At 37.0% G+C, this 17,410-nt stretch overlaps 1 protein-coding gene across 1 annotated transcript in view; it reads right to left on the bottom strand.

Moving 5' to 3' along the window:
• Nucleotides 1-916: 916 nt before the first annotated feature.
• Nucleotides 917-17,410, bottom strand: part of BTC (betacellulin) — a 52,056-nt gene continuing 35,562 nt past the window's right edge. The window contains exons 3-6 of the mRNA XM_010377134.2: nt 12,334-12,451; nt 6,494-6,640; nt 4,186-4,295; nt 917-2,831 (exon numbers count right to left, since the gene is read on the bottom strand). Of these exons, the coding sequence (XP_010375436.1) occupies nt 4,187-4,295; nt 6,494-6,640; nt 12,334-12,451 (374 nt within the window). The 3' untranslated portion in view covers nt 917-2,831; nt 4,186. The remainder of the gene's footprint in view (nt 2,832-4,185; nt 4,296-6,493; nt 6,641-12,333; nt 12,452-17,410) is intronic.

The raw sequence follows: 17,410 nt of genomic DNA, 5'->3' as shown, positions 1-17,410 counted from the left end.
AAGAGTCTTTCCTCCTTAGCATTTGTCACAGTGGGTGGAACAGTACCTGAAATACAGTGGTGCCCAATCAATGCTTGCTGAAGTCCCTGCTCCCTCTCCACGCTCCCATGAATGTCTGTGTGATGCAAACACAATGCTGTTGCTGGAAATGTTCATTTAATATGATAAAATACACTATTTGAAAATAATAATTTGATATTTTGTTTTACAGAAGATGTCATTTCCTCTTTAAGAAACCATTGTCCACAGTCTCAGGATGCACCTGAGTTGGTCAGGATCTTGGTTCCGGGTTGCAGAAACCCAAACGGAACTAGCTTAAGATAAATGAAGAATTTATTATGAAGACACTAACATGTCTCATGGCGCCCATAGACAGGAACGGTGCTAAACTTTGAGAATGCCTGTAACCAGGACTCACGTTCTGTCGGGAAATTTGTGCCTTGTCTCTGTTTTTCACTCAGCGTTTGCTTAAAGCTTCACTTGCTGTAGGCTGACCAGATTCCTTTGTTTTTCTGTTCCACATGAAGCAAAAGGTAACTGCCAATAGCTTCAAAATGCACATTTTTATACTCCAAGAACCTTAAGAAGACTGACTTCAGTTCAAGTTTCCAATTTCTCTGGGAATGACTCTAATTGGCCCAAGTTTATTAAGTGCCCACCTCAGACCAATCAAACACAGCTGGAGGTGGAGTTCAAAAATATGGCCAGGGTATTGGGAAGACACTCCCATAGATGTCAAACACACTCCCAAATGTTTTAGTTCCTAAAGAAAACACATGGTCAGGATGGATTATTTCAAGAACATTAATGGATAGGGTTTACAAAGCATAAGGTGTTTAAAAGCAATAGTGTTCAAATTTATTTTCATTAGTAATTCATGGTAAAATAAAAAATTCTCAAGTAACCACATGTTTACTTTGTTTTAAAAATAAATTTATTTTAGTACATGATAATATTGACAGTTTACGTAAACAAAGTTATTTAGTGTATGCAAAGCAACTATAAAACATATTTTGAAAAGATATAAAAATCTTTGAAATTCTTTCTTGATACCAGATCTACCAAATTTCGAGAGCCACCATTGACATTTTAGGATCAAAACAAAATGGCTTGAGAGATTTTATTAGTCAGCCAAACTCAGTCCAGGAAAAAAAGAAACATTTAGAGCATTGTTTTGTGTTTTTAAAAACTCTAATGGATATTTATTCCAAGCTCCTTTTGTATCAAAGAAGACTACATAAGAGAAAGGGCATGAATGAACTTTTAAAAATAAAGCATATACAACATGGATCAGTTGGATATAATTATGTTTCAAGCATGACCATTAAATCAGGAGAAAAAATAGATTTTTGAAAATTATCAGTTGCTTGACTTAGCTCTTACTGATAGGGAAGCTAATTCTGTATTACATATAAGTACAGCCCCAGCTCACTCAAAACACCACAGAAGTTAGAAGGTGATATACGATTTCAGCATTTGTCTGAATTCTCCACTTCACTATGGAATCACATTGCAAAGTAAAATTTGCAAAGATTCTAAAAAAGAAGCTGCTTGGCTGACACGCACAATTTGGGGGGCATCTTCCATTGATTTTTGTAAGTGAACCACCTAATCAATGTAAAAAGTTAAATATTCCACGAAATATTGACTAAATGTAAATTGTGCTTTTCCAGGTTTAAAGCAGTGTTTATTAAATATACCATGGAGTAAAGGAGCACTTGGCAAGATGGTCTCAAGTAACAGATGTTATATGGTCATGAATTTACTGCATCAAAATTTACCTGAGGGCAATCATATATGCTGTCATCAAGAAGAACGCAAATGAGGATATGGTCACAACCAGTCCCTACCTGGTCTCTCCACTGTTGTCACTGACCATTACTCCCGCATAAATAGCCTCTTTCGGTAATATTATTTATATTTTATTGAGCATAAACACTTACCCAGGGCTTAAGGAATGCCAAGCATTTACTTTTCCATCTCTATTCATTTCCTTAGTTATGGGGCCAATCTGTTTGCTTTAATAACGTAAAAATGTAGTCACGTCACTGAGAACTTATAAAGGAGCAAAGAAACATAATAAAAGTCAATTCTATAGAAAGCATGATGGTAACAGCAATATAGGCCAGGATTTCTCAGTCTGTGTGCCTGTAGGAAGACGGCCTTGACATCTCACAATCATACCAAAACACAGTTCAGTATAAAACCTTGGGTTATGTTATTGAGTTAGGTTGCACCGATTCAGATGAACAAAAATGATGGTTAAAAGCACAGATTTAAATTTAGATAAACCTTGATTTCTATTCTGTCTCCAACAATCTGCAGCTGTCTAAATCTGGATTAGATTATTTGACTTGAGTTCTTTGGCCCTGTTTCCATATGTAGGAAATGAGGATTAGAATATCTGTCTCATGGATTGTTGAAAGGATTAAATGAAATAATATATTTCAAACTTATTAGCACATGGTAAATGCTTGATAAATGGTAGCTTTATTATTAATTCAATTCTTAAGACCTAACCTCCTTTCTACTTTTCTTTTTTGTTTGACTAGTAGTCCTGGTGACAATACTTAAATGAAAGTTTATTGAAATTTCCCTTCTGTTGTTGCTACGTAACCAGCTGCTTTTTTTCCAATTACTAGACAATAATCATATAATTAATATTCTTATTATTAAAAAATAATAACACAAACTAAAGTTGCAAATAAAAAGTAAATACATTATTTAAAATTCATGTCTACTAGCTGTTTTCCTGAGACACATTCTGTCCATTTTCAAATGAGCAAGGCATTTTGCAGCTTGCCACCAGTCTGAAGGTAACTTCATAGCCTCTGAGAATGAAGAAAATAACAACATGTCACTTAAAAAAAAATAGACTATGCAATAATAATAATAATTAAAAAATCCAGAGCCAGTGATTTTGTTTTCAATTCAGTAATGTTGTTTTTTGAATAAGTTAGGAACACATACAATTTTTCATCAAGCATTTACCAACCCCATTAAGCTGCTGGGATTGTCTGGGAGTGATTCTTTGTACAACTGAGCTGTGGAAAGACACTACTCTCTCATACTGGATGTCAACAAGGAAGCTTGTAGCCCTAATTGCTACTTACCTTCCTTATAACCTAAGAGGAACTGACCAAGGATGAAAGCCAACTCAGAACAGTGAGCAGAAAGGAAGAAATAATACGTTTCCTTATGTGTGAGCCTCTGGTTTGACAAGTGTGAAGCCCACCTTACCTCTGGACTGCCATTCATGTGAGCCAATACGTTGCCTTCACTTTAAGCCAGTTTGAGTTGGATTTTATGTTATTACAAACTACCCTGCTCTGTTGTGCTAGTTATGCATCATGTGCCTTCTTGGAGCCTTTCTCTGCCCTGCTCTGTCTCCAGGAGACTGACCACTTCAGATTCCATCACCAGGGCTTCATTGCCCTCTGGTTTCTGGTAGGTTTAACTAGTAGGAGGCACCTGCTAAAGATCCGAAGGCAAAAGGAGAGAAAGTTTGGAATATTTCTTCCCCTATTTCCTCCCTCTGTCTTTGTTTATATCTGACAGTGGCTATTCCCTCCACAACCACAGTTCCTGCCTAGGGGACCCTCCTGCAATGTGCCTCTGAATGCTAAGGTAATATTTACCTCGGCCATTCCTATAGGAAGGGCAACAGCTCCCAACCATTCTCAAGCTCAGGGAGCCTCAATGTACTTTTTCTTAACCTTGATCCACGGTTCTTTCATTAAAATCTTTCTATTGGATCATCTGAGAATATTTGTGATTCCTGCACAATCCTTACAGATGTTACATTTAAAGAGCTTATAACAGTGCTTGGCATTGTGGTAAATGCTCAATATATGTAGCTATTATTGCTATTGTTATTTCCTTTCAGTGTGAGGTGTCTATATAAAATACCTCTTTCCTGTGCCCAAAAATTAGAAAGAAAAATTATATAAATATCCCCACAACCATGCGGTATTAGGATGCCTATCTCTGTGGTAACAGGCAGAAAAAAGATATGAGAAAGTATTTTATTTGGTTTCAGATTCTATGAAAAAAAATTGATTTATTTTTAGATGTTTTTAAATAAAAGCAAACTCTAGTGAATGATTTATTAGATGCAAGTAAGCCCAGTCTCACCAGTTAAATGTCACCTGAATAGTTTTCTATCAGCAAGTTTATCTCACTTACATTAAGAAATATTTGTCTCTTCAATATCTTCATTGATAGGAGTTATATCTTTACCCAGAGTTTGCATTTCTTCTTCTTTCTTCTTTCTTTTACGACGTTTCCGAAGAGGACTTAGAAAATACATATTAGAAATTAGTATGGGCCTAGTAGTTCATGTGAACACAAAATTATCCATCTAAAGATCCTATGATCTTATTTACAGACTGTTAAAAATGCATAGGTTTCTTTTAAAAATATATATTTAGGGTTCTCTCTTAACCCATCTCCTTCTCTAGGTTCAGATGATAGGTATAATAGGCAACAGGGTGGGTAGAAAATAGTTATCAAAACAGAAAGAATATGTCACTTATATTGATGGAGTTTAGTTAGCAGAAGAAAATTTTTCAGGCCAAGTTATTTTACAAAATAGACTAATGAGTATTACATAGTGTACATGTGGTGTACAAGAAACAGTACAAATTGGAAACAGGCATAAGGAAAACAAGAGTGATGTAGCCTTTGGATATATTAACTAAACTTCTAGATACATTAAAAAATGTGTTAGATAGTCCAGACTGCATTTCTGTTTTCCTAAAGTACAGCTCCAAGTTGATATAACAAAATAGGCTGTTTCCCAGCTTTGCCCAACTGATTCTCTGCCCCAAACCTAGCATAGTATTTCTTCCTACCTTAAGTAGGTAAAATAAAAATATATCTTTCAATTTCATAGTTAGAAAGTATCCTACAGATTATTTGGTTTAACACTCTTGTTTTACAGAAAATAAAAGTTCAAAGATGTTGAGAAATTTGCCCAAAGTCTCAAAGATACATAATGGAGGAGTTGAGACAAAAAGTAAATACTCTGGCTGGGGACAGTGGCTCATGCCTGTAATCCCAGCACTTTGGGAGGCCAAGGTAGGTAGATCAACTTGAGGTTAGGAGTTACCAGCCTGGTGTACATGGTGAAACTCCATCTCTACTAAAAATACATAAATTAGCTGGGTGTGGTGGCAGACACCTGTAATCCCAGCTACTCGGGAAGCTGAGGTAGGAGAATTGCTTGAACCCAGGAGGCAGAGGTTGCAGTGAGCCAAGATCACGCCATTGCACTCCAGCCTGGGCAACAGAGCAAGACTCTGTCTCCAAATAAATAAATAAATAAATAAATAAATAAATAATCAACCAAAGACTCCCTCTAAGGTAGTGTTTTTTTTCCCTAGCACATTGCAAAGAAAGGAATCACGAGAATCCTCTTTATGTGTGGTCCACAGTGAAGGGTAGATCCAAGAGTTTAGGAATCTGGGCAAGCTTCTTAAGACAAAAAGAGACCACTTTAATAAGATACCTTTTTTTTTTTTTTTTTGGTAGCATACTTGGTGGTAGTCCTGTTCTGCGAAAAAATAAAAATAAAAATAAAAAATAAAGTTTACAAAAAGAAACTAATTTAATTAAGAATTGTCCCAGAACCAGGTACCGTGGCTCACACCTGTAATCCTGCTACTCAAGAGGCTGAGGCAGGAGGATCACTTGAGGCTAGGAGTTCAAGACCAGCCTGGACAACATAGTGAGAGCCAGTCTCTAAAAAAAAAAAAAAAGAAAAAAAAGAAAAAAAAAAAAAAAAGCCTGGCATGGTGGCACACACTTGTATTCCCTACTACTCAGGAAGCTGAAGTGTGAGGATCACGTAAGCCCAGCAGTTTGAGGCTGCAGTGAGCTATGTTTGCACCACTGCCCTCCAGCCTGGGCAAAAGAGTGAGACTCTGTCACAAAATAAATAAATAAATAAATAAATAAATAAATAAATAAATAAATAAATACAAATAAAAGTTGTGCAAAGCTGCTCTGTCTCAGAGAAAAAACAGGATGTGTCCTGATTTTCAAAGTTCTGATATATAATAGAAAGCAAAAGGAAAAACAAAGTAATGTGGTTTGCACATAAAGTTTATTATTTTAATGTGGCAAAGCAAAAAACAAATTGTTTTTATCTTTCAATGTTGTTGTGTTATGGTACAGTTTAGAAAATAAAAGTCTTATGTAACCTACTAACAAACATAAAATAAAGGCTTTAAGACTAAATGATTGTCTTTTAACTAGAAAATTTATACAGATTTTATTTTAAATTATAACAATTTTATTCAGTAAATGATAAAAATCATGTATTATGTGTTTTATTATGAGTACTTCCATATCAACAATGGCAAAGCTCAAAAAGTAGATTTATTTCAATCAAAGAAAAAGCAAAAGAGAATGTAGGAAGGAAGAAAAGAAGAAAAACTATGAGCAATACTATTTCTCAGATTTACTTAAAATTAAGTTTAAAAATACTTACTGACAGCATGTGCAGACGCCGATGACCAAAATAATAAAAACTACCATAACTGCTATCAAACAAATCACCAGAATCTGTCCTCTGTCTCCTTTTAGGTAAAACAAGTCAACTCTCTCACACCTTGCTCCAATGTAGCCTTCATCACAGCTATAAAACAAGAAGAGGGCAAGGAAGTAAAAGATGCAAGACTTTTAAGAATCTCTACTTCTTTTCTGAAGAAATTAACAGTTTTCATTACTTGAAATTAATAAAGAATACAGTTCCTTTTTTAAAAAAGGTACACTACTTTGTTGACTAGTGATTTCAATTTTTTTGCTTTGCTGAAAACCTGTCACCACTTGATCATTAGACATTATTAATATGTTTAATATAAATATACAAGGATGACAATTAACTAAAACATATTTTAAAAATTTAGTCTCTGAATTCAAAAAGGAAAGGAGGATAAAATTTCCTCCACAGCATTCCCAGTGCTTAAATACCTCCATGACAAGGAACTCAAAAATCCCCAGGACTTTCCATTTCATCACAGGATAACGCAAATAGTTTTGATGTGTTCAAATTCTCTTATAAATTATATAAAAATTGTATGGTTTTATATGATCAAATGTCCTAATGCAGGTGAAAGTTCATAACACAATGTTCCATAAACATTAGATAGAGAGAATGTTCCATAAATGTTGTTTCTACAGAATTTCTTTCCTCCTTCCTCCACTGTAAGTGCTATCCATTGATTCTAGTTCTACTGCTTGAGGGCATCACAGATTAGGTCATGCCCTTCTATTACTCTTCTATTCACTGCCTCCTTCATTACATCACTGCAAACACATAGTTCTTGTCCTCTTTAGCTCCTTTATCTGACTCCTAAAACCACATTTGCAGATCTGTTCACCATTCCCTTCACTCTCCTCTAAACGGCCTCCCTTTTTTCCATGGCCCTCTTCAAGGGAATGACTAGAAATCAACAATCTCTCTTCATTTCCCTCATTCTCTCAGCTTTCTATCAATCTGCCTTAGGATATGTCTAACATAAACAGATGTCCTAAATCTGAGTTTACACTTATGTATCCACTTGACCAAGCTGGGACTTGTCTGAGTAATGCCCAGGGCCAACAACTCAGTGATCTGAGTACTCCTCATAGAATTATCTGAACTGCATCAGAGAATTAAGGTACATTAAAAGTTTGGGGACATTTTAACCAAAATTATGTGTTGTAACCTTAGTACCTTAGTATTAATAAACATTTTCCTTTATTAATATTAGGGAAATAGTAGTAGAAAATATTAACAAATATTTTCCTTAAGAGAATATTACAAATGAAGTCAAAACACAAAGTGATACTGGTCACATGCATAATTATTTAAATGTCAAAAAGATTAAATTTTTCTCCTTAGAAAACTTCTGTGCACCCCCATTTTCCTTTAAGAAAGGATTTACTGCTGGGCTGTTCTATACTTTATGCTCGACAAAAGCCAACGCAGTCAATCCTCACAAAGCCTGTGTTTCTCAAGTGAAGAGATCCCTTAATGCCAATATTGTAGCTGAGACAGTGCTTCAAAACAAATAAACAAAAAACAAGCTCAGTATCAGCCATCAGTTGAAAGGTGAGGCATAATGCAAGCAAAGGAGAAAAGACACCTAAAGGCATCTATTATAAAATGACCCAAGGATGAATGAAAGAAAATTGTTTCCTGCATGAGATATCAAAAATCTGTCATACATAAGACTAAAACTAGGGATGGGGGGAATCACTTTTTTTTTTTTTTTTTTTTGAGATCGTGTCTCGCTCTGTCACCAGGCTGGAGTGCAGTGGCGCGATTTCAGTTCACTGCAACCTCCGCCTCCTGGGTTCAAGTGATTCTCCTGCCTCAGCCTCCAGAGTAACTGGGATGAAACCGCGTGCACCACCATGCCCAGCTAATTCTTGTATTTTTAGTAGAGACGGGGTTTCACCATGTTAGCCAGGATGGTCTCAATCTCTCTCTTTTTTTTTTTTCTAGTTCTCCTTTTTTTTTTTATTATCATACTTTAAGTTCTAAGGTACATGTGCATAACGTGCAGGTTTGTTACATATGTATACTTGTGCCATGTCGGTGTGCTGCACCCATCAACTCGTCAGCACCCATCAACTCGTCATTTACATCAGGTATAACTCCCAATGCAATCCCTCCTCCCTCCCCCTCCCCATAATAGGCCCCGGTGTGTGATATTCCCCTTCCGGAGACCAAGTGATGTCATTGTTCAGTTCCCACCTATGAGTGAGAACATGAGGTGTTTGGTTTTCTGTTCTTGGGATAGTTTGCTTGACCTCATGGTCCACCCCCGTCGGCCTCCCAAATTGCTGGGATTACAGGTGTGAGCCAACCCAACTGGCCGGGAATCACTTTTAATTGCATGTATAGGAGAAAGATTTGTCAGAGTTTTTATAAGGTTGGAATTAAATCTTACAAATATAATCTTTCCCAACTAGCTTAAATATTCCTCTAACAAATTTACTAAATGTGATATTTTTAAACAATAGCTTTGCCCATAAAATGCACGACAATTACTTTCTACTCTTCTAGAATGTTTTCCTAATTATATGCTGTGGGATTGGTGGTTTAACAATGCTTTAACTGAATTCCTCATTAAGCAGTACTTCCTGTAAGTTGTACCCCAATGAATCCATGCTAAAAGGTCAAACCTTAACATAGCTGGTTATAATGGTTCTTACGTTATTTATGCTCTTCAGCAAACCAATAACATATCAGCTGATGTTTATTTTCAGTGAGTGTATCTCTTACGTAAGAGAAGAGGCAAAGAGAGCAGATTCTAACTTTTTTTTTATTAAATGGTGATAAAGTGGGTTTTTATTTAATAAGCATCTTATACTATTTAAAATCAAAAATAATTTTAAAAGATGTTCATGATCCTTAAGGGTACTGCAAAATTGAGCGTTGAGATCACTATTCTGAAATAACCACCAGAAACTGTTGTAAAAGATCTATAAACATTAACCTGATCCTTATTACCACCTCTGAGGTATGTGCTATCATTAACCCCATTTTATAGATGAAGAAACTGACACACAGAGAAGATAAGGCAATGGGGATTCAAACAGGCAGTCTGGCTCCCAAGTTCATGCTCTTAACTGCATAGTAGATATGCTGTGCTGCATGTATAAATAAAAATTATGTATATGGAAACAAATTGTTCCTTTTCAAAGGAAATACTGAGAAGATTACTAGGAGAAGATGTGCATTATTTGAAACACACTTTGGTTTTTCATGTAAAAACAAGAGCCCACAAACTCCCATGTTTGTGGGATCCCATGATCCCAAGAAAAGGAGATATTTCTGGTTTCTCATGACAGCATTATCACCAATGGCAAGAGAGTTTTGCCTGAATCTGTGCTATACCAACTGAAACATCAGTCCTAGGTTGATTTTCTACTACCCATCTCATAGCTATCTTGGGAGGATGAGGCAGGAGAAGCACATTAGCCTAGGAGTTTGAGTCTAGCTTGGGCAATATAGCGAGACCCTCTCTCAAAAAAAAAAAAAAAAAAAAACTGTTTTTAAAAAGTTGGGGCCGGGCGCGGTGGTTCACGCCTGTAATCCCAGCACTTGCGGATCACGAAGTCAGGAGATTGAGACCATCCCGGCTAACACGGTGAAACTTCGTCTCTACTGAAAATACAAAAAATTAGCCGGGCGTGGTGGCGGGCTCCTGTTGTCCCAGTTACTCCGGAGGCTGAGGCAGGAGAATGGCGTGAACCTGGGAGGTGGAGCTTGCACTGAGTGGAGATCACCCCACTACACTCCAGCCTGGGCAACAGTGTGAGACTCTGTCAAAAAAAAAAAAAAAAAAAAAAAAAAGTGGAACTTTTTATTTATGGCATACTTAAATATGTTCTTAAAAAGTTGGAACTTTAAAAATTATTAAACTCTTGCTCTGTGCTGGGTACCACAATTAGTGTTTTTTGCATTTATTATTTTGCTATCTTCACCACTTGACAGGACAGTATTGTTACTCCTTGTAGATGATAAAACTGAGGCTCAGAAAAGGTAACTGACCCACTGTTAACACTGCTTGCTTATAACTGGGGAAAACAAATCTTACTTTAGGTATATCTGACTCCAAAATCTGTGCCCCGTCTGTTATGATCTTCTGCTTCCCATTGACTGTGTATTATTCCTCTACTAAGAAGATGTTCCGTTCAGATTAAGGCCTTGGTCTGGAAATTTAGTGTAGCATTAGATAGACTAATAAAGGCACTATTTGTTAATACATCAGTCATTCATTGTACACCTAGTAAATTCTGAGGACTGTGTTTGACACTGAAATACAAAAATGAATAAGGCATGAGCCCTGCCCTATAGGAGCTCACAGTCACAGAAGGCACATTTAAAGAAACCACCAGTTATGCTCCAGTGGATAAGAGCTTTCATAGAGGTGTGGCTAGATCACAGGGGAAGGCCATCTAACTCGGACCTGGGTGTGTGCCTGAGAAGGAGGAAGTCAGTGAAGGGGTGCAAAGGAGATGATGAGTGTGGTGCATCTTAAACCATAGCAAGAATAAGAGCATATAATAAATCATGAAATGAAATGTAGAATTTTAGAAGAGCATTTAGGAATATGGTGAGATATAGCTAAAAAATTAAGCCAGGATCAGGTGATCTATGAAGGCTAAGAAATCGAGTGTAAACTTTACATTGAAGGGAACAATCTGTGTGTTGATCCTAGGCAGGTAGATTACACACTGTGATTTTCATTTTAGAGGGCAGCAATATCAAAGAACAATAAATCTGCAGACATAGGAACCAATCACAAAAATGTATTAGGTTAAAGATCATTAACATTTTTAAAATTCAATATATGCTTCCAAGCCAGGGAGCAATTAAGTGAATTTTTTAAAAAATTAGATCTATCCCTCTCAACACACATACACACACACACGCGCACACACACACACACACACACTTCCTTATTTTCTTACATTAGGAATTGTTATCTGCCTCCAAGTATTATCCACGCATATTTCTTTTTTAAATTAAATATATTTAAGTTTTTAAAAAGTTTATGACCCTTAAAGTTTCCACAAAACTAGGATTTGGAATCATTTTTCTGAGAAACTTATGGGAAGAAAACTTATATACTGGGGCAACTATGCAGAAGAACATAAACATTCTATGAACTTTAAGTCAAAATTGCACTTGGAGAATCACCTTCCACTTCTCTAAGGAAAGGTCCCAGGAAGCACATTAATGGGACATCTTTTTAGAAGAAAACACATATTTAAAAGATGCAAAAAGAAAGTTGTGTATGCCTGAGTAAAATTGAACTAGGCTCAAATACAAAGAGTTGAAAAGAAAACTTCTCTTCCAATTCCCCACTGTACTAAAAGGCTTCGTTAATCTCTTATTTATAAATAAGACTAATTCCTTGCACTTAACTGTCACCTACAAAAGTAGCTCTTAATTTGGCAGGAATTTCCTCGTATTTACACTAACTATAAACCACCTAACACTTGCCAGAATAATTCATTTCCATTTCAACCACCCAGGAGATTATTTGAGCCGAAAAGAATCAGTTCTGCTTGTGCAAGAAATCAGAGGACACTGCCCAGCCCGGAAGTGAAGCTGAACTCTCACATACTCATATTTCAGGAGGAAAGTGTGCGTCAGTTTCTCCATAAGTTGTTGCTGAGTGGGCCCCTAAACAAGTGGCTGGGGGTAGAACCAGGGAGAACTGTGTTCGGACAGATGGTATGGTTAGCTCACACTTTCCAGTCCTGGCAAGCCCCAGGCGGGCACCATTCTGCACCCTTTTGCTTGCTGGCTGAGGACACTCCACTTACACACAGGAGGGCGTCTGCTCGGTCACCACGAAGCGGCATCTCCCTTTGATGCAGTAATGCTTGTATTGCTTGGGGCACCTAGAGAAGTGGCCTTTCCGCTTTGATTGTGTGGTGGTAGCTGGAAAATGAGAAAAAGTTCAATAAATCAACTCTTTTTAAGTATTTGCTTGTAAATAGAATCATATTCCTATCTTGCTGCCAGTTTCTCCGTAGAATATATTTGAATCTCTCATTTTTCTTTCTCTCTGCATTGGGATAAAATTCAGACTTTTGTGACTCCAAAATAGCTCTAGAGATTGGACAATGGGGATCATGGTGAGAATGTTACCTACTTTAATTAAGAATTGACTTCAACCTACCTTTCAGAAACTTTAGTGTCATTTAAAGGGTAAAACACAAGTATAATAAGAAGAAGGCTTTCACTCCATGAACCATGAGCCATGCTAGAGAAGAGCCATGCTAGAGAAGAGAGGTTTTTTGTTTGGTTGGTTTTGGGGTTTGGTTGTGGTTAACTTAAACATTTCCATAGTATTTCCTGGGTGCTAGATGCTGGTCTGTTTGCTTTCTGTATATTGTTCATTTAATGTTCATAATAGCCTTGTGAGGTAAGCACCATTTTAATCTCCAATTTATGGATGTACAAAGCACAACACATGGAGGTTAAGTCACCTTCCAAGATCACACAGATAGAAAGTGGCAGAACTGGGACTCAAACCCAGGGAGTGTGCCACTGAGTCCACAATCTTGACTGCCACATACACTCTGGCATTTTGTTGAGCCAGCTGTTCACCAGGTGTCTGTCACTGACTCTCAGCCTGAGGTATGCAGAAGTCACACCTGCCTCCGTGGGCAATTGTATCTCTCATTTGGCCCATAAATTCTTTCTGCTGTTCTGAAGGAGGAGGAAAATACTGAAAGCTTCATGCTCTGGATTTCAATCCTGAACTGACTTCCTTGTCTTACCCTTTTAGGGGTTTGATTGCCTAATTTTTCAACGAGGGTAGTAACATGTAGCCATTTCCCCATCACTAACATGTAAAATTTCAGTAAATAACAATCATCAAGAGAAACAGACAGAAATACAAACTAGCTGTTTCATCTGTTAATTTACAAGTACATATGCCCACACCCACAGAAAACAACTAACAAGCCAGCTCCAGCCCAGGGTCAAACTTTCCATGTTCATGATATAACCAACAGCTTGCAGGATCCAGGTGCCTGTGGAGCCAGGAGGACCATAATGTGTTCATGTCAGAAGGGCATGTCACGCTAGGTTTGGCATGGCACCTGTCATCCCAATGACATTGAATAATCATTTTATGAATAGCAATGACTACTAAACATCTTAATTAATATTATGCAAAGGGTACATATAATTGCCCTAGGCCACCAGAGAGAGGAATCTCAAAGGAGTTTGGATGATCTATACACTGCAAATTCCTGTGATTCCAGGTCACAGTGCAGAGTTTCAGGGGATGGCAGAATCTCAGTGAGGAACTGGCTAACCTGGTTTGATTGGTGACTTGATAACCACCTATGCTGGCTGCTTGAACTACATGCCAGATATTTGCTTGATACATGTCAACCAATGAGACTCATCAGAAGGACTGAAATTTCTTCCAGAAATAACTGCAAAATGTATCAAAGACAAAGACCTGTGTATTTTGACAAATAAATTGATGTCAACTTCCATTTGTTGAGTGTTTCCATTTCCAGAGCTCTATAATAGGCAGTAGAAAACATCAAAGAAATAAAAGATACCCTATCTTATTATTTAAATTGGTAGATTAGAACAAACAAAAAACAAGAATAAGCAATTAACTGGCAAAAACAACCATCATAACCAGATAATAGTTTTAGTACACTGGAAACAGTGGAAAGAACACTGGATTCAGAGAAAGAAAATTTGTGTTTAATTTTCAACTCCGCCTTTCATTAGCTGTATGAGTCTGGGCAAGCTAATTACGCTGTCTGAACCTTTGTTTCCTCATCTGTAAGATAGACATGATAACATCTACATTGAAGGGCTGTTGAGAGATGCAATAAAAAAAAAAAGATATGTAGAAGTTCATAGCAGAATTCCTGGGACAGCAATCTCCTCAGTAAATGAGTTAATCCCAGAATCTTAAAATCTTGGCAATTCTAACAGCAATCTCGTATAAGTATGAAGAATGCTGACCTAATCAAAGAGAAATGTATGGAAAATGTAGATTTTTTTAGAGGAGGTGAACAAGCAATTGATTTATGGAGAATGTCAATAGCAAAGGCACAGAGTCAAGAATATGCAGGTCTAGTGCAGGTAGTGGGAGGCACATTTCACTGAAATGGAAGGATCCTGAAGGGGAACAGCAAAGAATGGCTGTGAATGAAAGTTAGAAACCTCAGATGTCAGTAGGCTGAAGTGTTTACACTTGAAACACAAAGCAAGAGAGAGCTGAAGATGATTCCTACAGATGAAATTAAATGGTATATATAAAAATACTTTAAACTGTGGAGCATTTTATCGCCATATTATATAGGAGAGTATAGAGGGGACTCTTAGTGGGGGCAAAGAGACACATGCGATAAGAGTCTGGGCTAGGGATATGGAGGGGAAGGAGATTAACTCAAGAGGCAGCAGACTTAATGACAGATCTTGTAAGAACCGGAAAGACCTTTCCAGATTTGCAAAGCATACCTGTCTTTAAATATCAAAGTCATTTGGCTATATATCCTAATCTTTACTTATTTCTCTAGTTGCTATGCCCCTTTAAATGCACCCAGGCTTTTGATAAACACCATGCAGAGTATGATACCAAAAAGCAAATTAACCAGCAGCTGCTGAATGCAGTGATTCGATCAGCCTTCGTTCATCCAAGCAGCACAAATCTATGCCAAGGAAATGTTTGCCAGGTCTTGTTTTGATCGCTCACAGAGCTCTCTCCTTGCCAAGTAAGCATGCTCTTAAATATTCCCAACATTATTTAGATTTTAAAACATTTCCATGCCACCAGGCAAAAAATGTCCAGTGATTTCTTTATGGAACTTTAAAACCTGAAAGCAAAGTAAATCACGCATACTCTCACACATGCACATAAATACACATACACACACACATACACATACAAACCCAGATGGGATCATCTTGTCCTTGTCAAAATCAGAAAGCTTATCAGCATTCTTTTTTTTTTTTTTTTTTTGAACGGCACCTAAAATTTCAGTTCCTTATAATCCAGTATTCATCAAATTCATGTTATCTAAAAATTGAACTATAGAACCCAATGCTTTCTGCCCGTCATGAGACCTGATGATATAGGGCACAGGAGGGTGAATATACCCTTCCATTCCAGAGATATTTATCAAGAAGAAGGAAAAGTTAATTCTATGACAAAAGAGGGATATGTTCTAACTGTTGTGTTTCTGTTGTAAAGTGAATGACATAGTCTTGAAAATGTAGCAAGGTAGCAACCAGAAATATCCCTCTGATCCTAGAGGTGGAATGCAATTGATCTTTTCTCCTCCCACATTACCCTTTTCCAACTCAAATTCCCAAAACAAAACATACCCCTGTTCCAGAGAATTTCACTGGAAAATTACATCCACTAGTGGGTCAGGCTGCAACACAATCTCATAAGTGGATGGGCACCACAGGTAATATATATCAATCTCTTCATAAGACTCTATATTCCAAAGATGCTAAACACCAATTAAATAAGAAACCATTAGGGTTATTGCAGGTCAGTGGGTGTAAAAACCTAACTCTAAGGTTTGCAAAAGGAATCGGAAGCAGGGATATCTTTCTTAGATCACACAGCAATTAAACAAGAAGTAGTCATCCTCCTTGGGTCATATGGGTAGTTAGATGAGATGTACTAGATGCCCTTGGGCTAAGCCAAAGTGGAGGAATACAGCAGACACCTAAATGACTTAGTTTCCATGTAGAATTTTCCTCAATTTCATGGACATTTTGATTAAACATAGGATAGTTCCTAAGTCTCTATATGATTCTAGTTCTCAAGACAAAAGAGGCTTTGTGATGCCTTTGCGACTAAAACTCTGAGGAGTAGATCCATTAGGTGTATCTTTCATAAAACCTTTGCTTATTTATTCTAACAGTGTTCATTCAAATGTATTTAATAATTTTGTAGATGACATTAATATCAGCAACTGTATTCTGAAGTCAACTCAAAGGTCAGTCAATACTACAACTGTTATTACAGTGCTTTTTTGTAATACCTATTACAATGGTTATAGCCTTATAGTGTCTCTAGCTCTGTAGTTAGATGCATAGTTAAATCTCTATGTACAAATGTAAAGGGAAAGGCTAAACTTTCAAATAGATGTCTCACAGGTGTTAACAAGGAGACTGAGGAAGAAAAACAACTATAAATTCATACTCCCACACAGATAGGAAGTAGAGCCTAGGGCTTTATTATTTTACTCCTTGGCTTCCAGGCATCTTCCCAATAGGGATTTCCTCCTTTTACAAACCTCTTACGCCAAAATGTGAAGAAGGAAATTTTATATATTTAAAGTTAATTTTCTTTTTTATCTTGCCAGCTATCTCTGGTCAGGGGAATGTAAATTCACAGTGTCCTTGAAGAAATACAAACTTTGAAAATTTATTTTAATTTAGGATTCCTATTTGTCTTACATCCAATGACATTTCCTCCAGAAAAGTGAAAGGGGACGTTACATCTCACAGAGGTATATGTTAACTTTTTCTGAGCTACCAGAATTTGCTTATATAGGAGTTCGGTGGTGCAATATGGACAGAATAGCATGTCTTTTAACTAAGAAGGCCCTGCCAACCATTTCTGAGCTTATAGGAATGGGCCTTCACCCAGAGCTGCCCTTTCTCATTTAATCCCTTTGGTGGAAAAAAAAGAATCAATGTTGAAGCATGGGTATCTTTGCATATGTTTAAAAATATTCATGGCTAGAGGCAAATAAAGATGAAGGGACAGGAAGAAAATTTATCTTTCCCTTATTTTTCAAGAATGCATTCTATAGAATTCTTGTGGGCATGATGAATCCTTTGCTCATTCTCCTTTACAGGTTCCTCCTCGCCTCCCTCAACCTCTAAAATTTTGCAAAT

This window comes from Rhinopithecus roxellana, chromosome 2 (assembly GCF_007565055.1).
Source record: "Rhinopithecus roxellana isolate Shanxi Qingling chromosome 2, ASM756505v1, whole genome shotgun sequence".
NCBI lineage: Eukaryota > Metazoa > Chordata > Mammalia > Primates > Cercopithecidae > Rhinopithecus > Rhinopithecus roxellana.
Note: the sequence above shows the minus strand (reverse complement) of the source record. Positions and strands in the feature narration are given on the sequence as shown.